The sequence below is a fragment of the Pteropus medius genome, unplaced genomic scaffold (genome assembly GCF_902729225.1).
Source record: "Pteropus medius unplaced genomic scaffold, Ma_sr-lr_union100, whole genome shotgun sequence".
NCBI lineage: Eukaryota > Metazoa > Chordata > Mammalia > Chiroptera > Pteropodidae > Pteropus > Pteropus medius.
In genome coordinates this window covers 48082861-48108410 of record NW_024344378.1, presented here as the reverse complement: position 1 = coordinate 48108410, position 25550 = coordinate 48082861, and the positions used below count along the sequence as shown (strand labels likewise).

Below are 25550 nucleotides of genomic sequence, written 5' to 3'. Positions count from 1 at the left end.
CACAGAAGTTTGTCAGCTATCCCAAACCCTTCTATTTGTCCCATCCCAATAATCTTTCCTTTCTCCCTCGTAAGTAACCACCATCCTGATTTTTATCACTAAATTATCTCCAGGCACCACAGTATGTATCAATTAAGTCTCTTTTAGTCTCCCCTCCACCACTCCTTTTTCTTATAATTTATCTGTTGATGGACTGGGGGCCACTGGACCTATAGGATCTCCACAGTTTGAATTTTGCTAATTGCATACTAGCAATGCAGTACAATTTGTTCCTTTTTCCTCTGTATTCCTACAAAATGGCAGCTGGATCCAGAGGCTTCATCAGACTTGGCTTGGATCCTTTGGCAAGACTGTAAGTGGCGGTATGTTCCTTCATCAGGAAGCACATAATTTTAGGTTGTTCCCCTTTTTGCAATATTTGCTGCTGTTGCTGTTCAATGTCTACGTCCATTAATTTATTCACGGAATTGCAAAATGCTGATGTTTTAGGTCTACCATTTTAATTTCATTTGTTAGCTGGGATATATTTATAAAAAGATACTTCCTCTCATTTATTATTTGGTTACCCATTGGTACAATCCATGAAGGAAAGGCAGGTTAAGTGATTCATTTACTAGTTTTCAAGATAATGAATTGGTTCCTATTATCCTCTAAATTTGTCTTTAAATATCATTATGAACATGTGAGTTTAAACATTTGATGAGTTTCAATCAATTGCAATTATCTTATTATTATATTTATTGTCCAGTGGGAGCCTCTTCAAGTTGACTCCAAGTCCTTTTGACAATCAATACCCTAATAATTTTTGCCTCTTTGCTTTCTAGTATGAAAAGAAACACTCCTTTTTACAGAACAAATTATCTACTTCATTTTAAATGATTCAATTTCCCCCCTCAAAAAGGAAATATGCAAAATATTGTGTAAAGTAAGGTCTATCTGTATTACATTTTCTCAAAATTTTAGTAACACTTTTTTCAAAACCTTCTACTGTATAATCACACTGCATATTTTTTTCAATATGGACAAATGGTTACATGTATAACAGAATTACCTTTAATCCACTCAACTATTTTAAGTACTTTATAAACATTAATTTAAAACAATTTTGGCGAAAAAAGGAGCTCCTTTATGTTGTTAAGCCAAAGCAGGGTTCAATATAATTAGAAAACAGAGGTTTTTATATTGGTAAACATGAAAATATAGCACTAATATTAGAGTAAAAACATCTTAACCACAAACCTATGGGAGGGAAAAAAAAATCAAGTTCCTAACTAGTATTTTCCTAACAGAATTCTAAACAAATGAAAGGAAATCTTTTGCTTTATCCAAACAAATTAATGTAAAAAAAATTACTACCCTGAAACTAGCTGAAATTTTAATTGTGTTGTTCAGAAATATCATCATGAGAGGAGGTTTTTACCTTAGAATATTCTACTTCAAACATAATGTCTCTATAATAAGCTGGAAAATGACTTTAAGGGGAATAGTTCTTTTGAAACCAAAACCAAGTATAGCACTAATTTCAACCAATGAGAACAAAACCTTTCTTGATCTTGTTTTGATGATGAGAAGATGCTTCCCTTGCATATATCTGAGAAATAGAAAAGAGGGAAGCATTTCCTCCTCTTCACTGGCAGAGCCCCATGTGCACCTCTCACTCACACACGGCCTCACTTCGCTGGGATGAACCCTCTGGGTTCTGACCAAGACTCTATGGGCAAGCACTGGATCATTTACCCATATGGTTTCATCCCCTAGGCTGACCCTGGCACAGTCGATGTAAAGTATGTTTGCTGAAGGAAGGGATGAAGGAATAAGTGAAAAAACAAAGACTGAGCAGAGATCTGAAATCTAGCACCAATTCTGCCATGAGCAAGGTGGGATGAATCTGGCAGGTGTTGTCCAGGACACAAATAAGACTGACTAGATCTGGGCATTCATTTATTCATTTATTCCCTCAGCACGCCTTTCTGGAGCACACCCACTATGTGCTGGGCACAGTGCTCATGGCTTGGAATTTAGCAGTGAACAGTCCTGGCCCTCATGATGGCATCGCTAAGGTTCCATTTGCTGCTAAATCATACTAATTAAGTGCATGGAATTTGCCCAATAGCGGGTTTCAAAATCGCTGCAAATGCTGGTCAGTGTTAGAAATCTAAACAGACAAAAGATGTGTAAAAAACAAAATCCCCCTGCATGCCAAAACTTGAAAAAATTTTGAGCTGCGTAAGGCGAAACGGTAGCTACAGACCGTATGTTTCATATTTGCAATGTTTTCTTTGAAGCAATGAATACAAACCATTCTATGAGTTATTTATTTGTTCTTATTTATGACAAGCTTAGTTAAAATAAAGATACATAAATAAATTGTTAGCTGCACTGCTTCATGCAATTCATTTCAATGCATTCAGTAACAGTCAACCTCTGAATAAATCACTGAGAGCTCAATTTTCAACCTTGATGTTATCTTTATCATATTAAAATATATTGTATTTCAGCCCAATGTAATAAAACAGTCATGACAAAGGCTTTTAGTACAACATAGTAAAATGAGAAAACAAGGAAAAATAGCCATTTTCCTTATTATATTATAAACTAGAATTCTATTAAAACATGTCATCATTATACTCGATTACACGGGTCAAAACATGTCTTCCAAAACCCAGCAAAAAATCTGAGCATACACTGCTAGTCCTATCTTCCAACAAGTGTCATGATGGAGCTGGGAGGAGGGGTTCCTATCTTAGAAAAGGCTCCGAAGGACTCAAGTGCCATTTCAAAAGCGTAACTTATTATTCTTTAATGATCGCCTTGACTGAGCTCGCCCAGGGAGAACAGCTGCTGAGAAAGCTATGCAAAGAGAGAAGCTTTCCTGACAGTTTCTTAAGACTAAAGTTAGAATTTTCCTTCTAAAATAAATGCATGAAGAAATGAATTACCTGATAAAAGAAAGGAAAAGATAAGTGTCTCTTCAACCAACTGTGTATAAATGTGAATTCTGTCACAGCTCTCCTTTCTCTGCCCAAGGTTTGTAGTAGATAATGACAATCTTCTTTCTGATGCAACTTAAATGATCTTAAGACAGAGGCTGCACTTGAACAAAAATGCCAGACCTTAAAAAAAGGCAGGCAGGCACACCCAATATCATTTGGAAGTAAGTAAACCACAGCTGATGATGTTCAGAAAAAAAATCCTTTTCCCTAAGAATCGTACGTGAGAAGAGAAAGTACATTAAAAAAGCTCTTTCCATGGCAATTCATTTAACATCTGTTCAACAAACAGTACGAACCTACTAAGTGCCAACTCTTCTGGGAAGGGAGACTGAAACAGAGAACAAAGTCTCCATCCCATGAAGCTCACTTTTGGTGGAGGAGATGGACAATAAGCAATAAATATATAAAAGACATATGCAACCTTCTAAATGATTTTGTACTTACTTAGCCTAGAGCATTATTTTTTGTGGTCTGTACCACTGAAAAGAGAAAATTATTAAATAGAAATTGCATACGTAGGTCAATACCACAAGATGAATTTATAGTTCCTTCATTCAAATTGCTTAAGTCTTCACGGGGAGTCAGAGTGTTTCAGTCATACAGCATGTCCCTAACAGTCACGGTCCCTCGAAACCCACCTTTGATGCTTAGCTCATAGGGCTCATAAGTGAGGGACATATTTATCCTGCAGCCCACCCAAGAAAGAAGTTATGCCCTAAATGAGCACTTCATGACCTCAACCTTGTCATGGTTAAGAAAGAATTCATATGTCTTGCTGGGGTAAAAGGATGAGGCTGCTCAAGGTGCTAGGCACCAGAGTTCTGGCCACCCTGGGACTGGAGGTAGCAACACTAGTATCCATTCTCGAGTCACCCGTTGGGAAGTGCAGCCCTAAGTCAACCACAACAGTGCACAGATGCCCAGATGCCCCTGCTAGAGAAATGGTGTGTCTCACCAGGGCCTGCCAGGATAGGACCCAGCTCCTGGGGAGAATCTGCTTACTCTGACAATATGCTCAACCTGCCCTCTGAGAAAAGCTAGTGACCCCTTAGTCTTGGTTCCTTAGTATTTACCAACAGTCAGGAAAAACAGTCAGACTTACTAGAACCCAATTAACTGAATTTCTAAATTAAAAATCCTACTTTCTATAGCAGATAGGCCAGTTAGTATTAAAAATTTATTCGAAAAACAACAACAAAAAAACAATTTTCAGGTAGCATGAAACCACTCTAAATCTTTGCTTAAAAATAGTCTTAAGTTTTATTTGTGTTTTAAAAAGTTTGTAAATGGAAGCTCTTTTAAAGTAGTCTATTGAAAGGAGACTGTTAAAACTAGAAGTTGCTAGCTGGCAACCTGAACTACTGTAAAGTATATTCTTGTATTTAGATAGCATAGATATCATTTTAGCCAGTAGCTAACATCTAAGACATGGGGGAAGAAGTTGTTTTCTCTTTGAGAGAGTTGATTAGCCTCTCAAAATCATACCCTTCTAGGTAGAGGTGAAGTACATGGCTTTCTTTCTAATTCTGCTTGATGGATCCAAAAGGACAGAGAAGTAGGGAGCAAGAAACCAGAGAGAAGATGCTTACTCTTTCTAAGTGGTGCTTCCTCGAGAAATCAGCCAAGAGCTATAAAGAGGCTATAGGAAAGACATTAAATTCATTATCAGAACCAGAAAGAGAAAGAATAAGTGTGGGAAACTATACCAGTTAACTCTCAGTGATAAAGAAATTAAGATATTAAATTATACTCAAAAGCAAATTTCCTTAAAAGTTTATTGTATTTCTTATTTTTCTTAAATCCAGATGTGTGTGTATGTGAGTCATTTTTAAGAAAAGAGGACAAATGACAGGACACAGCTAACCACACTTATGACCAAGTTCATAACTTGAAGACACGAAACTAGGTCATCTGCACCCATCTTCTATCAGCAGGCACTAATTACAGACTCAGTTTTCAAACAGTATAGAGACCTCATAAAAGCCAAGGTGAAAACCCTCAACATATAAGATCACAGAAAATGTCTACAAAAAATTGCCTGAAATGAATGCCTAATTCATTCAATCACTCCTACTTCCTCTAGGTACAGTTCTGTTCCATGAAGGACAACCCTGAGACACTGCACAATATTTTAACATTGCATAAAGAAAGCCAAGAATTAAAGTTGCTTAGAAAAGAACCAGTCAGAAATGAAGAATATAATAACTGAAATAAAGAATACATTTGAAGGCCTCAACAGCAGATTAAATGAAGCAGAGGATCCAATGAGATTTGAAGCCAAAGTAGCAGAAAACATCCAATAAGAAGGAAGGAAGAAAGGAAAGAAGGAAGGTAGTTTAAGGGACCTCTGGGAAACTTCAAGCATTTGCATCATAGGGATACCAGAAGAAGAGAAACACCAAGGAATTGAAAACCTATTTGAAGAAATAATGACTGAAAACTTCCCTAGCCAGCTGCAGAAAACAGACATACAAGTCTAGGAAGTGCAGAGAGTCCCAGACAAGATTAACCCAAAGTGGCCCACACCAAGACACATTATAATTAAAATGCCAAACATTAGAGACAAAGAGAATCTCAAAGCAGCAAGAGAAAAGAAGCTAGTTACCTACAAAGGAGCTCCCATAAGACTGTCAGCTAATTTCTCAACAGAAACTTTACAGGCCAACTTAAACTTAAAATAGACTACTTAAAATATACTGCTATAAATGTAGCTTGGTATACATGAAGCACATGGTAACCAGAAACCAAAAAGCTACCAGAGATATACAAGAAACAAAGAGAAAGGAATCCAAACATGACAATACACTACAGAAAGTCATCAACATACAAGAGAGCAAGAGAATAAGGAACAGACTATAAAAGCTGTCAGAAAACGATAAAATGGCAATAACTACATACCTATCAGTAATTTTAAATGTAAATGAATTAAATGTTCCAATCAAAATATAAACGGATAAAGATGTGGTACATATGCACAATCGAATATTATTTGGCCATAAAAAAGAAATCTTACATTTGCGACAACGTGGATGGACGTAGAGGTATTTTGCTAAGTGAAAGAGGTCAGAGGAAAGACAAATGCCATATAATCTCACTTATATGTGGAATCTAAAAAACAAAGTACACTAACAAACAAAACAGAAACAAACTTACAGGTACAGAGAACAAACTGATGGTCAACAGATGGGAGGGGAGTTGAAAGGCTGGGTGAAAAAGGTGAAGGGATTCATAAGTACAAATTGGCCGTCAGAAAACAGTCATGGGGATGTAAGATACAGCATCGGGAATATAGTCAATAATATTGCAGTACTTATGTATAGTGTCAGGGAGGTGCAAGACTTATTGGGGGGATCATTTCCTAAATTATATAAGTGTCTAACTGCCATGCTGTATATCTCAACTAATATAATACTGAATATCAAGTATAATTGGAAATTCTAAAATTAAAAACAAAAAAAGAATTAAACCCACTTACAAACTTTTGTGATTAGTTTACAAATAAGTAGGCACTAATTTAAAAAATACCTGAATGAACAGTGAACTAATATTTTATGTAATTGATAAGCTTGTCACTTGTATACTAGTCTCAAAAAACCATAGATGTAAGTTTGTAGACTTTTGAACCCGACTGTCATCTACCCTTTAGAGCCAAAGCTGAAACAAAGAGTTAATATAAGACAGAACTCTTATAAATTTAGATAGTATGTTTGATTACTTTAAATTAGGAAAGAATGCTGAATTTCATCAAATGGTTTTTCTGAATTTGGAATAAATAACCCATGTAAATATCACTTTTTGTTTTCTCCTTAATCTTTCTCTGTCAGTGCTCCCCTCTTTTCTCTCCACCAATGCCCCTGTCTCTCTAGCTGGATGGTAGAGCTTTTTGAATTCAATTCTTTAAATTTCACTTAAACCATTGTTCCTCCACGGTATACTTCTTACATCTTATCTTAACCTTCTCTGAGGTACTGGCTGGGGGGCTGATCTTAGCCGTTTCTTAGTGTCTCTGTGTCCCCCAAAGTGAGACGATAATAGTAACCTACCTCCCAAGCAAGTTAATGTGTATAATTCAGGTGACAGTGCCCGACACATAGCAAGTACTCTAGAAATGTCAGCTATGATTATGACTATTGTTGTTGTTGAAATGTTGACCTCTTTTGGCTTCCCTGACACAATTCTCTCAATTCTTTTCCTACTTTTGGATACTTTCCAATTTCCTTGATGACTTCCTCATCCTCTATTACCCCCTTAAATGTTGGAATTCCAAGCACTCTATCCTCAGCCCTTTCCCTAACATTTCCCTGGGTTGTCTTCATCCGCCTGTGGTTTTAACCACTACTGCCTGCCCATGACTCCCAGCAGCTCCCTCTAATCCAGACCCTTTCTAGGCCCTGAACTCCATGGAAAGCTTAATGGGGATGTCCAAAATCACAGTGAAGGCAACAGGGACACAGCTGCACTATTTTTCCAAACTCAGTTCATTAATTCAATCCTTCAACCAGTATTTACTGAGCACCACAAGGTACCAGGCAGAGTTCTCCCTGCCGCAGAACTCATTTCCATGCATTCCCACTGCCACCGCCGTAGGTCAGGCCTTCATCAAGTCTTGCTTCTTAAATTCTTTTTAGTTACAGCAAAAAGTATGAATAAGAAGAAAACAAAAATTGCCTGTAATTCTAATTCTAGAGATAATTTGGAAATGTATTTCCTTCTTTTCTTTGCATATACTTTTTACGTAATTGAGAACATTATATATATAATTTTGAAAGCCACTTTTTATTAAAAATTCTTCAAAATAGAATTCTTAATGGCTAATAATATTCCATTATATGGAGATAACATAATTTTCTTGGGGGAGTGGTTCTCTCTTACCTTTGAATACTGAGGCTTTTATTTTATTTTTCTATGTAAATAATGACACTGAAGGACAAAACATTAACTCTCCGAGTGACTGGACTGTAGGAGATTTCATTTTCTCTTGGTATTGTGTCTATGCTTTTCTGACTTTCTACTATGAGTTTATATTGCTATAATTGGGGGGAGGGGATGAAGGGGAAAGGGAAGACCACTATTTAAAAAATTAAATTGCACAACAAAAAATGATGTTATATTAAGTATAAATTAATGCATATTAATTAAAGTATGTTGATTTCCTTAGAATTAACTCCTTTCAAAAATAAGTGTTAGGTGTTTTTGACACTGTCAAAATTCTGAAAAATGTCTGATTTATACTTTCTCCAGTGTAAATATAACGGTGCCTGTCTATGTCAACTTAGTTAGACGTGGGTACATTTTAAAGTCTTTGCTAACTTGGTAGGCAAAAAATTGTACTCTTGTTATTTGAATTTGCATTTTTAAATCACCAACAATTTTTTTTTTTTTGCATTTTAGTTAGCCATTTGTACTTGACAGACTTTGCAGTATTGTACTAAGAGTCAAAGTGCTTGGACTCGAGTTGTAGCTATGCTACCTATTTATGTAACTGTGCCTCAGTTTCCTCATCCATAGAATGAATGAAGTTAAAAGCACACATTTCAACCACTGTGAAGACTGAGTGAGTCAGTATTCTTTGCAAAGTGGCTGGCACATATTAAGCAAGCACTCAGGAAACATCAGCAGTGTTGTTACCATCAGGGATTTTTTCTGCGTATTCTGCGTCCATGCCCTCTGCTCATTTTTCTATCAGGGTTTATGTTTTAACACTATCAAACTTTTCCTTATATATTTGTGTAAATACTAGAGATGTCAAACCTCTGCCTAGCTTATTTGTTGCAAACATCTTTCCCATTATGTTTGCTTTTAAATATTAATACTTTTTATTATGTAGAAGTCTTACATTTTTAAATAGGCAAACCCATCTGTATATTCTTTTGTGATTTCTTTCATTGCTTTAATGCTTAGGATGTCCTTGACCATCCAAAGATCAGATAAATAATTATATATCCTTTCTTCTACTTTCTAAATGTGAGTGTGTGTGTGTGTGTGTGTGTTGTTAACCATCTAAGTGTTTAATCTACTTGGAGTTTCTTTTGTAGTTACCCAAACGTCTAACATGTTTCCTCACATGGTCATGCTTTTGAATATACTGGTTCCCTCACACTGGAATGTCTCCACTTCAACTTCTTGTGAGCTCTCAATGTATACTGCAGCTGTAGAAGAAAATAAGAAGATCTCTATAAAGTAGTATGGAATGATTTCCAGGATATATCATTAAGTGGAAGAAAGCAAAATGTAAAAGACCATCTATAGTATGCTACCCTTTTATGTAAGAAAGGAAATTAGAAAATACACATCTTTCTTAGCCTAGCCTACCTTACATGTACTCAGAATACAATATCCAAAAAAATGTTGACAATACAGAACACTGTGGATTATCAGTACTTGTGATTGCGTGCCTGACTGGGAGCTGTGGCTTTCTGCTGCTGCCCTATATCATGAGAGAGTATCATACCACATATTGCTAGCCTGAGAAAAGATCAAAATTCAAAATTTGAACTACAGTTTCTAATAGTTATCTAAAATAACTGTTTTAGATAAGAATCATAAATGAAAACTAAAAACAGGTGAAAACTGGATGAGAAACAGGATACTTAGATAACCCCAAAGTATCTTCTTAGCAGATATTTATCGATTATAAAGAGGAAAAGGTTATTTTACAATGAGGAAACCTAGCATGCACTATCCCAAGCCAGTAAAGGAACAAATACATTATCATGTAATCTTGATAACATGGGGAGAGGGAGAGGGAGGAGAGAGGGGAGGGGAGGGGAGAGGAGAGAGAGAGAGAGAAAGAGAGGGGGGGGAGAGAGAGAGAAAAGCACGCCATGCGCATGCAAGGCAGTGTGTGTGTGTGTGTGTGTGTGTGTGTGTGTGACAGAGGTGGGGAAGACTTTGAAATTTTCTGATTGAGGAAGAAAGGGAATCTCAGAATCCGGAAGAAATATATGATATCTATCAGCTTCAATGTGTGACAGTCACATTTTCCTCTACCCACTTAAGTTTTGGGCAAAGGGTCACAAAACCCATGAAGTGCTTTATGAGCAGGCTAGGCGTTGGTACCCTTTAGACACTCTGGCTAAACTCTGCAAATGACCTCCTAGAGAGCCCTGCTCTGACAAATCCAGACAAGCTGTCCCAGGAAGAGAGAGACAACTTTACTATAAGGGTAGCATTTGGTCAGGTGGAAGACCATTCTACCTCTTTTGACTGGCTGCCTCTTTTGAACAGTGTTCAAAGCCTTAAATTCACAGGTCTTTAAATGCACAAGATACATTCTACTTCACCCACATCTATGATCCACTGTGCAAGTGGGCAAGTATCTTCAGCTTCCTAAACTAGCAATATTATAGACGCCCCCTCCCAAAAAAGATTTTCCTGCCTTACAACTTTTATCGAAATACTGAAAATACATTCCCTGACCAAAAGTCCTTCAGGCTCATGTACAAAATAGAAATAAAATTAACATAACCATTTAAATGTCCCTTAAAAAAACAGATTTTAGAAAACCCATAATCCTGGTTATCTGTTTTGCCCCGACTTCTGAATCATGAGGCTGACAAGGATTATAAGAGGTCTGGAGTTTAACTCCTCTTGTGGCAACAGACTGGATCTAAATCGTTCTAGAAAGATATTTATCTATTATTATTTTAGGTAACTCCAAAGAAGATGCTATCAATTTTTTTAGCTTCATACTCTATCTTCTTTAAAACCTTTGTAGCTAAGGATTTTTTTTTTGGCTTTAAATTGAATTTCTATTGGCTTTAGACCACTTTCAATTTTCTTTGATTATTATAAAATTCTTCCCCTGGTCTCCTCTAAAGGAATAACACCAATCCCTTTTCAACTTTATTCAAAACATTCAACACATTCCTTAAGCCAGTACAGTATAGGGGTAATGCCAAGGATACAGGACAGAGAAAACCTAAAATTACATCTTCTGCACTGTACTGCCTGGACACACTCTCATGGATGGCATACATCATGATGTCCCTGAGCCACCCAGAAAGGTTCTACTGTGTTCCATAGTTCACATCTAAAAATATAGGGTAGACTCTAATAGTTTTCACAAAAATGGCTGACATAAAGAGTTAACATTTGAAGTGAAATGTCTTCGTTCCTGGGTTGTTCTCTTACAAAATCAGATCGTGCTGTATGAATAAGATACTACTGAATTTGGAGACTTTGCATTTTTACCTGGTAAGTATCAGTACCTTTTTAATTTTAGGTAGAAAATTATCGTGGGCAGTGATCACATCACGTCGGAGATTCAATTCAAATTAACGAAAATACTTCAAATGCAGATTATTGGGTGCACTGTCCTACTGAATACAAAGAAGGTATTCAAGGAGTTTACAGTAAATTGAAGTATGACACCTCAATAATTACCACGAAAGGGTGAATTATGTCTAAGTGCCATGCTACAGAGATATGGAGCCAAGAAGGGAATGAGATGAAATTCTCGGAGGTGGGGTCAAAAAGAAGAGGCTCGTGAGCTGGCTCTTAATGATGGGTAGGATTCTGAGAAGACAGAGGCTGGGGAAGGAGGAAGGTCATTTCAGGGAAGGGATTGCAGAGACGAAGAATGGAAGTATGGGAACATTTTCAGAATATTTGAAGAAACAGATTAGTAGATGAAAAAGCCTATAAAATAGGCTGGAACTAGATGATGGAAGATCTTGAACACTGAATAAGGAGTTTGCCTTATTCTATAGGTATGTGGATACTATCAAAAGTTTACGTCTTGAATGTCTGCTATGCATAACCAGAAATTATAATACTTATAAACAACTTATGAGTGGTGGCCACAAAAAGCTCCAGAATAAGACAACTGGATTTGCCCTTAGAAGTGATTACTACTAGGGCTCTGTAAAATAAAAATGGTGAACTCCTGGTATGATGGCCCTCCATGGGATACCTAGATCGGGAAAGAACACATAAGACTAGGGTAATGAGTTGATAACTAGAAATGTTATCTGAATGTCCTTCAATGTCAATGGATCACGCCAATCAGTTCGAAACTGCTATAGTTATTTTATAACCAGACTTTAACATTCCAATATCTAACAATAAAGATTTAGACTTAACATATTTCTTCATGATTTTCCTTGAGCATGATTACATTGTGTTTTCTTGCATTTGGTATACCTTATGAAGATGACAAAATTTCCTAAATTTTCCTTCTTTCAGTTTAAAATCAGACAAACTACAGTCTGGTAATGAAGAAACACACTATTCCTAGTGACAGATCTTTACATGGTCAGAAATGACTATTCTCAATGGATACCTGGCTTTTGTGTTATCTGGATATTTTGAATCAATTCTCCAAGTGTAGCCTTAACATATCCAATACAATATAAACAAAGAGAAAAACACAACCATTTTTCTTACACTGTCCTGTGCATACTTTTATATAGTATTGCGATTTTAACTGAGGAGACTCAGAAGATACAAGTGTGTATAAAAATATTTCTTAGGCCACCTCTAGACACAAACATTATAATAACTTCCATAACAGAAAAGGGAAATTAACAAAATGAGATAGTTATTTCTCCCGGAGAGGCTCAAAGGATTGGCTACCTACAGAATGGTTTTTCTAAAGAGAAATATTCCTTTTCTGCTCTGTACTGTATGATTATAGGCAGAATTTTAGAAAGCTGAAAATCCTTTTAAATAACACTTTCTTCAGCTTTAATCGCAAATAATTGCCTCTTTTGGTGCTAATGAGCATGAACAGCATGGAATGGAATGCAATTCTGCCGGTTCATTCAAGGTAATGGCTTTGTGAGCTAGTGATACTGCTGAGAGATCTAGTCTCAATTTCCTAGAGTACAGTAAGTGAGCAGCAGTAAATTTTTCACTTGAGAAAGATTTTCTAAGCTATGTAAATATAAATAGAAAACGCATTATCTATTGATAAAAACAACAAAGTAGGTTAAATAAAGTTTTACGTGTTATTCTTTCCTTTAACAGCCATCGGCCTGCTGGATCATGAAAGTAAATAAAGCGCTTCACTTACTGAAATCAATGAGAAACCGTCCAAATCCTTGCCTTTGGTGCTGGGGCATGATCATTATGCAGGAGACATTATACTTCTGCTGGCAAAGCTTTTCCTGAGGGAAGGAGAAACAGATCAAGTATGTCAGAGCTCTGCTGAAGTGGGCAATTCCCTGCACCTGCCACTGTCTTTGTACAATAGTCCACTAAGGTGAGCCAGTATTAGGTGAGGATCAAGCAGAATAATTCTACTGTTAATCAATCAAAACCATTAGCTAACGAGAAACCATCAACCCCAGGCATGCCTCGCAATTATGCCTTTATTCTTGAAAGCCAGTGCCATAAAATATGAATAAAAAATCGGAAGAAATATGAGCCAAATGAAACAGAACACAGACAGTATGTAAGAAATGCTTTCCTTGTTCAAACAACTTCAGAGCGAAAAATTAAAAAAAAGCCATCCAGGGAGTCTTCCAGTGGGGTAAGTTAGGACTTAGCCAGCTACCTTGCTAAGTAACTTACAACTCTGCAACAGCAATCTGTCTATTGCCTTTGAGCAACCACCCAAGTGAAACTAAAATAGTACGTGTGTGGGTAGATTTGCACAAATACATTTCTCCTATGAACAAAAAGTCAAAGTAAAAAGCTAGAGAAATAATTAATCTGCATTTCGAACCAGGAATACAAAACAAAACAAAACAAAAGAGACAACAGTGGCAAGAAACCCCAAAGCCTACAAACAAAAGTGAGGCCAGATATTACCAACACCCTGAAACCAAGAGAAAGATTGGAAGAATACGGTGGGAAACAGTTCTTAAAGAAGAATTTGCAATTTGGGGGGGATGTGGCATTAGAGCAGCAATATTTTATTCAGAGTACACAAAAGTCGCCAAAACCTACACAGAGAGGATCTGAAAAAGTCTTTTAAGGTTGGGAATGCCCTGGCCAAATATAAACCACAAATACGACTGACCATAAATGGCAATAACCACATCAAAGAATTACTTCAGAACACCCAGATCTTTAATGAACCTATTTGAAAGATCATAGGAAATGGTTGTGGAAAAAACCCTATAGGGCAGAATTAAAGATTTCTTTGTGAAAAAGATGTGCTTCCAACTTTTGCACATTTGTAGCTGTCTATGGAGTCTCTAAGAAATGAGGAGGAAAAAATAACGTGTCAGTTTTCCTAAGAAACAGGATTGTCTATCACTGAGTGTGCATATCGATGGCAAAGATTCAAATTATTAGCCTATTTTGCAAAGTTAGACAAATGGGTCATTCTATCTAAAAAGAAATGTACCCTGGGTTAAAAGGATTCATCCTTGATGCCATTCTTTTCTTTATCCTTGATCTATTCCTATCTATTCCTAGATTTTTTGAAATCCAACCCGACAGTGATCCTCTTTCTCCTCATCTCCCCCACCTTAACACATGTTATTATAGCTAAATCCTAATCTTTGGCTAAAATAACTGCTCTGCCTTTCTTTCCTATTTAGAGTCATCTATTATATACTTGGAAAGTCATATGAATGTAATAATTTACACAGAATTTTTCTAGATCATCTTGACCATTCTCTGGCTATAGCCTATAGAATTTGGTTTAAGTATAAATTCCAAAGGGCCATAGTCCTTCACATACAACTGACATATTAGAATATGGTATTTGCATCTAGTCTTTTTAACATGGTTATTTTTTAGATTAATTTTTGTTTTACCACGCTGCCAAGCAATATTAGTATTCAGAGTACAGTAAGAAATGATAATACTTGCTGTCGTACTATAAAAGAAACTGTGACAAAAATGAGAAAAGTTTAGCTTGTCCTGAGTAGAACGTGGACCTGCTGCAAGGAAGAGGCAGAGATGCAAACTGCAAGGGTCATCACCAACTGTTAGATCCAGAGGCCAACTCAGGACAAGGCAGGGCAGGGACAGCAGGCACCAGTAAGCATCAACATTTAAACTCACATACATGTAAAGAAACATCATTTTCTAACAGGAAGGACAATCATGACCACTATTCTTTTTAACTCTTCGGTTAAAAAAAAAAAGGTCTTTACATACCTATAGAAAAGGTAAGATGGTTTATAAATTATAAATTATATAAGTAGATTTCCTATTTATTGTTTTGTGTTGATGCTCTGTCATCTTCTGATTCTGCAATGTGCAAATTAATTTTCTTTTTTTCATTTTAAAGCTTTACCAAACTTGTGGATTAAAACACTGAGACGGTTTCCCATGAGGGCTGTTACTTACTAGAATTTTTGTTTATGGTCTTTGGGTTGATTATTAAATTTAGAAAAACCAGTTTGACCTTCATATATATTCTATCCTTTGATCTTTCATGAAAATGGCATTTCTATAATATATTCCATTTATAATATGTAAGAGTTTATTCATTAAAATTCACTTATCACTTAATATGAAAAAAAATGTTTCATAAAAGAAATAAAATACAAAGTTTGGATCATTTACCTTCTGCCTGCAAGTCTCATAATTATCACCCTGGCACATTAATCTATTTATTCCCTAGGTGCCTAAGAAAAGTTAAGGTCACTACTCTGTAAATATATCCAAACTCGGTTTTCCTTTATTACATATAAGTTATTGTTTCTCAGAAGCCTTTGAGCAGATAATCGCTCTGAACCAATGAAAAAGACAGAATATATCCACTCAATATAGCAAAGGCTGCCCTATGTTAACAGCTGGAGATACTTAGGCCTTTTAAAGGTGAGGCTGCTTTAGATCTTAAAACAATAGCACAGAGAATAAAGGATGAAAGAGTAAAACCAGTCATTATATCAGCTTGACTGTCCAAATGCCAACATTCCAATTCACCGAGATACTGATAACCACAGAGGGAATGCAACGAGGAGAAATGAGAATTATCGCTTAAATGCTACATTACACTGAAACCTTCATGTTGACACCACTTAGGGGAAAAGGGAAATAAGCTTAACATTTAGAAAATCACATATGCTAGGTGGTCTGCAAGGCAGCAATTACAACATTATGTGGATGCTGGCAATCAAAAGAGCAAACAGTGCTGAGGTCTTTACACACTTCCTAGGCACGATGTTTGTTTGTTTTTAATGAGCTCTGAACAAGAATCTGAGCTTTTCAGAAACATGTGTCACTTATTCAAATTATAGTCATAAAAAAGCCCTGTTCAAAAAATTGGGCTCTACCAAAAACATTCTGAAAAAGAAAATGAACGTCATACTGGCTCTTGTTTTACCTTAGAGAAGTATCCAACCAGATGACAGCCCTTTTCATCATTTTTTGTAAGTACATAAAAAAGGAATGGCTCGACATCATAATACAACGTTTTGTGGTCCAGGAAGAGCTTGGCTAACAAGCAAAGGTTTTGGCAATAAATTTTGCTCATATTCCCATCAACCTAGCAAAGAGAAACAGACAACATTATTTAACATAAAAATACCACTCAGTATAAAATTGTTCTTTTAGATGGTATTTGAAAAGCATATCATTTTGTTTCCAAATCCCAAAACTGAGAGATTAAAACACTCCATTAATCAAGTATAAAGTTAACCAGAAAATAGCTGTCACTTGGCAAATCAGAATTCTACCTTTTCTCTTAAATTATGGTAAATTTAAGATAGCTTAAATTTCTCTTTAAGCTACCTGAAGAAAGGCCAAACCACTAACAAAGGAGTAACTTTGATTTCCAATTTATTACGAGTAAAAAATGATCAGGCATGTCCTCTCTGTCTGAACTAAGCAAACCTGAATTAAAGAAGCGTAAACAAATCAAAATATTGTTCAAGTAAGTTAAACTTTATGTTGTTTTCAAAAGGGCTTCACGTAAAAATAAAATAAATGAACTATATTATTCTGATTTTTCAGAAGTGAGGATCAGCAAAAGAGGCTTCCATTTTGGTTTTATCCCAAGCATCATTTTAAATATAATTGGAAAAGATAAAATTTCTGTGTTGGGAATACTTACAGAGAAAGTGAGATGAATTTCAACCTACAATAAGTACCATGATTACAGTCTACTTTTCTTCAAAATAAAAGAATCAAGCTGTGATACTGATGGTTACAGACAAGAGGCTAAGTACAGATGCCAATTTCTTTGATCAAATGTAGTTACTTGTTGAAAACAAAAATCACAGCAGATTCAAGAAGAATTTCCCCAGCACTTTTCTTAGGGGAAATGGATATTTGCTAACCAGAGCTCTTTAACAATAAACTTGACTGTTCTTGAGTCTCCTGTGGACCATACAGGTTCTCATATTGCACAAATTATTTTTAGACTTCATATAACTATTTCCCTTGGATGAAACCTAGGTCCCACACATAGCAACAAAATCAAATATGGGCAACGGGCACAGAGGATACATACAATTCTCTCTTTAATTAAAGGAAATTTTTATGTACTTGGGAGTACGGTCCTTTTGGAAATGGTAGTGCATTACAAAAAGAAAAGACGAAGATGTATCTGTAAACCAGAAAAATAGAGACCGCAATGCCAAAGCAAAATTCTTACTAGTTTTGAAAGGTCTAAGAGGCATGCTTTCAAGAGCAATAGATAGAGAGAAGATACGAAAGTAGTAATCTGTGATTATTCTTCATTTATTTTATAAGATACTTAGGGAACTACTAAGAGAAGTTTCCTATATGCTGTACTCAAAGTATTAACTTAGATTATAAAATAGGGACCAATGGCACTTATCCAGTCCAATTCCTTCAATTATTTTTATAAATAAATTTTACAAATCTGCTTCTGATTCTTTCTCCCTTTCATCTCTGTATGGTCTAAAAGCACCTGCCCTGAAATAGCAGACTATTCTTACAAGCCTAACAAGAATACTTCTCTTACTCTTGAGAAGATGCTCCTGCATTTATGAGAGCTTCAACCCCACAAGCAGATTCATGCTATCTATTAAAACTTACTTAAAGCCAACAATTTGTTCTGTCCTTTGGGAAACAATGAACCAGTGATTTCATTTTATTTTGGTTAGAAGAAAGGATCCAAGGCATCAAGGAAGAAGCCAAAAGGAAAGCTGAACTTGTGACATTAGGTAAGCCTCAACTGAGAACAGCTCTGTCGTCTCAACTGGTTGGGGCTGGCTGGGGAACATCCCAAGACTAACAACAGGAAGGACAAGCAACTTGCATTTGGCTTTCCCCCTAGACCAGTTGTCCACACTGGGTGTGATTTTGCCGTGGAAAGGACATGTGCAACCTGAACTCATCTTTGGTTGTTACAACTGGAGGGGGTAGTGGTATTTTTGGTATGTAAGTGGACAGAGGTCAGGGATGCTGCTAAACAATCTATAATGCACAGGATGGCCCCCTGCAATAAAGAATTACCCAGCTTGAAATGTGAATATTGCCCAAGTTGAGAAACCCTCTGCTTACCCTTTAGTAAGAACTAACATATCATCCAAACTTCCCAGCAACAACCTTCTTCCTTCTAGCTTGCCAAAAGAGCCTGATTATAACCAATTATTTAAATTACTAAAAATTTAGTAATTTTTAAAGCCTCTCCCTCTATCATAAATACAATGCAAGACATTATAGATCAGAACTAAAGAGAAATGTGGGGCAGAGTAATAATAAATTTGAGTCTGAACGATTCAGAAAAAGAGAATCCTAAAGTAAAACTGTACTTCAGAGAAAGAAATTATCATGTCTACTGTACAAAGACAGTACAGTACCCAGGAATGAAAAATAATGCACCAAGATGGGTATCAGAAAAGAAAACAAGGGAGGGCAATGGAAGTACTCAACTGGAGTGAGTGAAGAGAATAAAGGAGAGAGTTAAGAAGCCCTGTGCACAGGCAATAACGTGAAAGGAGGGTATGGTCTCCTCAAGGTAAAACTGACTCAGCTAAACTGGATCCCTGAAACTGATAGCAGAATATGATTAAACAATAAAGTGATATAGAGACAATGACCTTCTGCAACTAAATTAATTCTGAAAACACAAAATGTCTTCAAGAACCCACAATGACAGACATATGACAGACAAGGGGTTCCTGTGAACAGCAGAGTTCTCCAGGGGTGGCCACCCACCCGCATGGGGGGAGAGTCCCAACATCTGCTGGGGTCTCACCAAAAGGATTATCAACTCTGCCAAGAAATGGATGGAAACACAGGTGGTTGTGTACTGAGGAGATATGTGCAGCTGCTCAATTCCCTGGAAGAGTGAGCACCTGCCAGACACTGGCTGGAGCTGCTGAACAAAGCTAATTTCTCCTGCCAAAGAAAGTAGAATTTACAAAGAGCTGAGGAGATCATAAATTCACTGGTGAATATATCTGGTGCAGACAGGGGTTTGGGGAAGACAAAAAAGTTAACATGATGAAATAGGAATTCATTATCAATCTAAATGGTTGCTTAATATGGTTAGATAAACATTCCAAAACATGGAGATATTTTAAAGAGCAGTCTGAATTTTCAATGCCGAAATTGAATATACTTTGCACCTTCTAGAAACAATTCAGTACATAATCAACACTTAGAAATTCTAGGTTTCAAAGCTGGATTTTGTTTGTTTGTTTGTTTATACATGCTTACCTCAAATACTGAAAGGTCTTTCCTTCGGTAAATTTCATTTGCAGGAGGATGAAACCATCCACATTTCTTTGAGTGTCTTAACAAAATATTTTTACTTTTCATATATTTAAGACAGAATTCGCACAGGTAAAGCTTTGGTAACCTGTTAAAATTTTAAAATATAGAATATTTCAGATTGATTATACTGTTTAGGCGAAAAATATTAAATATTATTAGATATTTTCTAAGTCATGGAAAGGCTGTATAATAGCATTTGAAAGAATTAATTTCAAAAAAAAAAAGAGAGAGAGAGAGAAAAGCCAGCAGTAAAGAGAATGTACAAATTTTACACTATTTTTTAACATAATGATATTTGCGCCCTTTACTTTGTGAACAAGTCATTTGTTTCCTTAGAAATGCCCTACAGAAAGAAAGGTTTTCAGACTCGGAACTACTACTCTAAAAACCAACAATGAGGATGGCATCCTCTCAAGTAATCACGTATATTTTTCGAATTTCAGATTTAACGTCATAGTTTCAAAGTATGTATGGTCAGTGGTGAACCTATAATAATATTTTACCCAGAAAGAAGTGAATTCATTATATTTAAAATTGCTCTGGTCTACGGCCATGCCACCCCGAACAAGCCCAATCCCGTCTGATCTCGGAAGCTAAGCAGGGTCGGGCCTGGTTAGGACAATTCCAGGTGCTGTAGGTGTAAAATAAATAAATAAATAAATAGAAAAAATAAAATGCTCTGTGTACTTATAAGGCGGAAGAGTTCTAGAATTTAGTTGTTTCCAATTGTATCTACGGATGAGGTAACTTTATAACAGTTTTTACTTGTACCCTATCATGCTTCAATGGATATTGCTAGTATTTACCAAAAAATGTTCAGAAGCACTTTCAAGGTTTTTGGGGTATAATAATGGGGAGAAAGATTTTGGAGAGAGTTAGATACAGACTCGTAATAATAACTTCAAATCTTGGACTTACATGTAAATTTACTCAAAGCTCTAAGAACACACAACTTATGATTACCCATACAAATTAAAGCTCATAGGTGTGTTTTAAAAAATTGTACAGGAACACAGAGCCAAGCGATATAAGCTGGGAAGAGAAACCAAGACTCCTGACAGTTTACTTCTAACACCTTCCTCATTCTCTCTAGTGAGATGACTGACCAGACATCCACACAGTATGGAATAGGAAAATATTTATTCTAGACACAAAGGAAGTGTGTGATTACCATCAACTCTGTAGGCTAAAAAATTTGAGAAGATACTAATAAAGTGTACCCTGATGTACAAAAAATAAAAAAATCTGTTCACAAGATACTTAATACTTTAAAATATATTATTAGTGCAAGACAATCTCACAGCTAATCTTAGTTCAATGCAAGAGAAAACTCTAGTATCATTATTTTCTCTTCACTTTTAACAAGTTAGTCACAATTGGCTTCAAAGTAAAGATTTGGGGAAGGGTCTCTTAAGGATTCCCATTCCCACCTATTCTCCCATTTTTCTTTCTTCTGCTATATTTCAGTAAAAATTTTGAAAATAAAATGCCAGAAATCAGAGATAAGATTAACTAGTTTCCTAAACTAACTAGGAAAATGAAAAGGCAATAGAGAGAAACTACCAAATATTTTATAACGGCTAATTTTTTTTCCTGACTTGGTTTCATATACAAACAACATTTTCCTAATTAACCAAAGGAAGAAAGCATGGTCTGTCTAGCAGCTAAAAGGCAAAATTTACAATGCCTGTATAACTATGGAGTGTTAGGAGTTTACATAGAACTGTGAATACTAATAAAAGATATTGGCAAAAGTAATAGTTTTGGAAGTACTTAGAATCCACTATTGAAATTTATGTCCTAAAAATCATCTAATTCCTGCTTGAGAATGGAGAATTTTCCTTCCTCCCAGGTACAAAATTAAAGGTATATGTTTATATACCTGCCAGGCTTATTCCATTACCTTGCATATTCCTGTGGGTAAGGCGAGGAGTACCAGGTTTGAATTTCGTATTTCCCAAATTCTATTACAGAAGGGTACCGGCCACAGTCTTCCACTCCACTTTCACACTCTATTTTCTGTCAGAGAAAAAGAAAAGACAAAATTAAAGTATTAGAAGAGGATTTCTTCACTCACGTTTTAGTTCTGCCACCAGTGGATATGAAAAACCATCAAGACCAGAACATTAATCTTAATTGTGAATTTTCATGTTGTTGAAAAAATATTACAGGCCTTCTGAAATAATATATGAATGTTTGTATGATATTCATATATAAAGAAACTAAAAAAACAATATCGCCAAGTTAGGAAGTGAGTATGTAAATACATAAAAATGTCTATCTGCTGCAATGTATTAAAACTGAGGAAATTATAAGATGGGGAGGCCATTATATACTCTTACAGTCACCTAGTCCTCTACAAAACAATATTTATCTGAATTATAATTAAATAATCGATTGTGATGTCTGCAGTTAATACCTGTTTCCTCTTACTCCCCCTACTCCTGTGCAATAAGCAACACAAGTTTAAGAACTCTGCCTGCTTCACTGTAGAACACCAGGATCTAGCACAGTGCCTGACACAGACAAGAAATGCTCTTAAATGAAAAAGTGTTAGCGTGTTGGAAAGAAAGAGCTTTACACTTAACAGTCTCTTTCAGATAATGGCCTGCTGTTTATCATGTCTATCTATAAATGCCAGAAGTAGGCTGGAAAGAAAAAAAAAAGGTAATACTTAAAGACTTCAAATCTCAAATCTGGGGGAAATTTTGATCTTAGGAAAAACAACAGAAAGTCACTGCTTTTGAATGCACAGTCAACAAAAATGATCGTGATAACAGTTAAAGAACCACGAAGAATTTTGAGGGGGATTCTCTACAAAATCAAAGCAGTCATTTCATAATAATCATACACGAAAAACAATCAAATATTATCCTTGTTACTATAATGTGGTATCCTAGCCTTACCTCCCAAGAAAGTTCCTGGGCCTGCTTAAAAACGTCCAAATCCTCTTCTGTAACGGTATCCTTGTTTCCGATCACATTTATATCTGTACTTTCTTGTTTGATGCTTATTTTGATTTCAGTATCTGTCATTTAAAACCAGCAGAAAGTGTATTCACTGACTTGAATCATGAGTAACCACCGTATATTACCAAAACGGTACCAAATTAGCATAGTGGGCAAATAGGGATCTTTTTTTAAAAAAAAAAAAAAAAAGCTATATAAGCTTTTACATCTAAGCACTGCTCAAAGATCCAGCAGTACCCTTTCCCTGCAGTACCCAAATTTTTATTTGAATGATCACTGTCATCTTCTTATGGCTCCAATAAATAAATGAGGGAAAGTAAGAGCAACACAAAGTGAAATCATATTTTTCAACCACGATATCAATGTCTAGTTACAGAATTCCCATTATCACTTTTGAGAAAACAAAATCTACCACTTGGTCCAAATGACACATTTTTGTTTTTTTCTTTTGTTTTATAAAGGGTAGCAAATGTAACGGGTCAATTTGTTAAATGAAATTATGAAATCAGTTTTCTCCCTAAGGTGAATACACACACAGACACACTCACATCCAAAAGCACACCTCACAGAATCACAGATCAGGCTTTGTTGAGAAGGAAGCAGGATGGACTTTGTCATGAGAAAGCAATGGAGCAGAGGGAAACGAGGAGCTGAAATCCCCCGTTGGAAGCACTGACAGCGCACGCCCAAACAGCGCTGTGGCTGAAGAGGCAGCATGGGAAAGGACATGGCAGAAGCGTGACAGTGGCTACTCATGCGGGACTACAAAGCCATAAGCAACGCTATGAAGGCATCTGGGGGTCCTAGTGTCACTACGAATGGAAATAAATAATAATAGGTGGGAGAGTATTAGTTGGAAAAACAACATTTTGGAGGTTTAGTCAGCATTAGAAAAAGGTCAAAGTTTCACTGTTTCTGTATGAAAGTGAAGTGAGAACAAGAGAAATAGCTAAGACCTATGTGACAAATAGGAATTGATTGATTTATTTTTTTCGGGGTTGGGGAGAAAGGGACGGGACGCAGGTTTGGTTGGAGCTTTGACCTTTTGCTTACCATCATCCTGATCAGGTTTAATCCTTCCGTCTGTCAAGCTCCCCTTCCCTGGTGAGGGGGTCCCCATCTGAGGGGTCACTTTATATTTTAATCTGCCTAGCATCCTGTGCTTTTTAAGGAAAGTTGTTCGCTTGAAGTGAGCAATTGCTTTAAAAATACGTCCTCTAGCCATCCCCCAACTAGAGGAGGAGGAGTGAGAAATAAACCTACTTCTAATATCTCTTTTTCCAAAGAAATGGGCTTTAGATTTTGCTGTGGAAGATAATTCAGTTTTACGACGCATACGTTTGGGTGGTGCATAACTTGGGTGTCCCTTTTTTCGAGACTGTCCCTGAGTAGTATAGATATGAGAGAGTCCATCAAAGAGTGCCTTCAGCTGGCTGTTATTAGTAAGACTGCTAAAGGAGGGCACACTGGACTGGCTGGAAGAACTCTGGGGAGAGGTAGAAGAAGTGGAAGTGCTGGACTTTTGTGAACTGGGGCTCTGACCAGAGATGGGAGTTGGGGGTGGAAGTGAAGAAGGTGGAGGTTTTAGCTTTTGTGTGGTACCTGTAGCCAACACATGAGAAGTGCATGACTGTTTCTGAGAGACCTTTTTCCTTGGACGATAGTGCTTTGAAAAGTCTATTATTTCACCTCGTGATCTGCGACCATCAGGTGATGGTGTAAAAAACTTAGTAAGGCCATCAATGAGCCCTTTGGTTTTCTTGTTAACTTTAAGTGTAGAGGCAGAAATGTAGGTGGAGGTGGTGGTGATTTTGGTGGTGGCACCAGGCCGAGTGGGGTCTGTAACAGCCAATCTGCTGCTTGAGTCCTTCCCAGATGCAGCATGACCAGATGAAGGTGTGGTACAGACTTTAGTCTTTTGACCCCTACCAGGTGACCCCCTTCCTGTGAATGCATTCATGGATCCTTCATCACTGGTTACAGACCTAGGCAAAAATTTAGAGAATAGTATCAGAATTTAATAATAGAATTATAAAGGTACCTAAAACAAATTTATAGCAACTAGATGCATTCAATGTGCTTAAACTTAAGGACCTGAACTGCAACCCTAAGGACTGTTTGTGTGTGTGTGTGACTCCACCTAGACGTTTCTCTGTTGAAACAGTCAGCAGCAACTATATTTGCACGTCATGATCCTTCCAGGGCCCATCCAACAGGTACTAAAAGAATCCAGGTGGATCCAAGGGCAATCAATATAAGTAAGAAAATTTTTGAAGAGACTAAAAGAACATCCAAGGCTTTCATTTTAATTAAATAAAAATGTTACCCCTTGTGTTGTCACAAGTAATTATGATTTCTTGAAGTCTTTTTAAAAGTATTAAGGGAAATAAGTCGTATTTATTATCTAGAAGTGAAAGAATAAGCTTATCTAATCTCTAGTTAGAAGCAATTTTAACTCAATTTGAAAATTTATATATAGAATTTGGGTATGTCTATAAATAAGATTTTTAAAGAAAATATTAAACGATACCCTCTTCCTCTCAGCAGTTTATGCTTAAGATGATAAGATAACCAATAATACTCTCTAAGTAAAGAAGACAATTAATTACAGCATAAAATATTGCTGGAAAAAGGACAACAATAGCAAAAAACTGAAGAAATGATTAAAGAAAAGCTACAGCGGGTCAGACATGACATGAAAAGTCTGGTGAAGAAGCAGCACATTTACCATGGTCATTATCAGACACTTGGCGTCAGAATCTTTATACAGTGGTGGTTTTGACTGCTATTTCAGTTCATTTGTTGCTGGTTCTGCCCATACAGCTGTGTGGCCAACAGAGACTGGAGGTCACTCCACTAACACAGCTGCTTACAGGAACAGCAGCTGCTTGCCTTCACCTCAGGCTAGTGCTTGGAAAGCTACTCATTTTGCAGCAGAATTTATACAATAGAAATATTTGCATGTGAATTATGGCTGTGCTGGGGCCCAAGA

The 25550-nt window shown here is 36.5% G+C and overlaps 1 protein-coding gene across 1 annotated transcript in view; it reads right to left on the bottom strand.

Annotated features, from left to right (window-relative positions):
• Positions 1 to 25550, bottom strand: part of KAT6B (lysine acetyltransferase 6B) — a 165489-nt gene that overhangs the window by 22995 nt on the left and 116944 nt on the right. The window contains 6 exon segments of the mRNA XM_039872160.1: positions 13009 to 13102; positions 16225 to 16386; positions 19533 to 19674; positions 21493 to 21608; positions 22496 to 22617; positions 23612 to 24543. Coding sequence (XP_039728094.1) covers positions 13009 to 13102; positions 16225 to 16386; positions 19533 to 19674; positions 21493 to 21608; positions 22496 to 22617; positions 23612 to 24543 — 1568 coding nt within the window.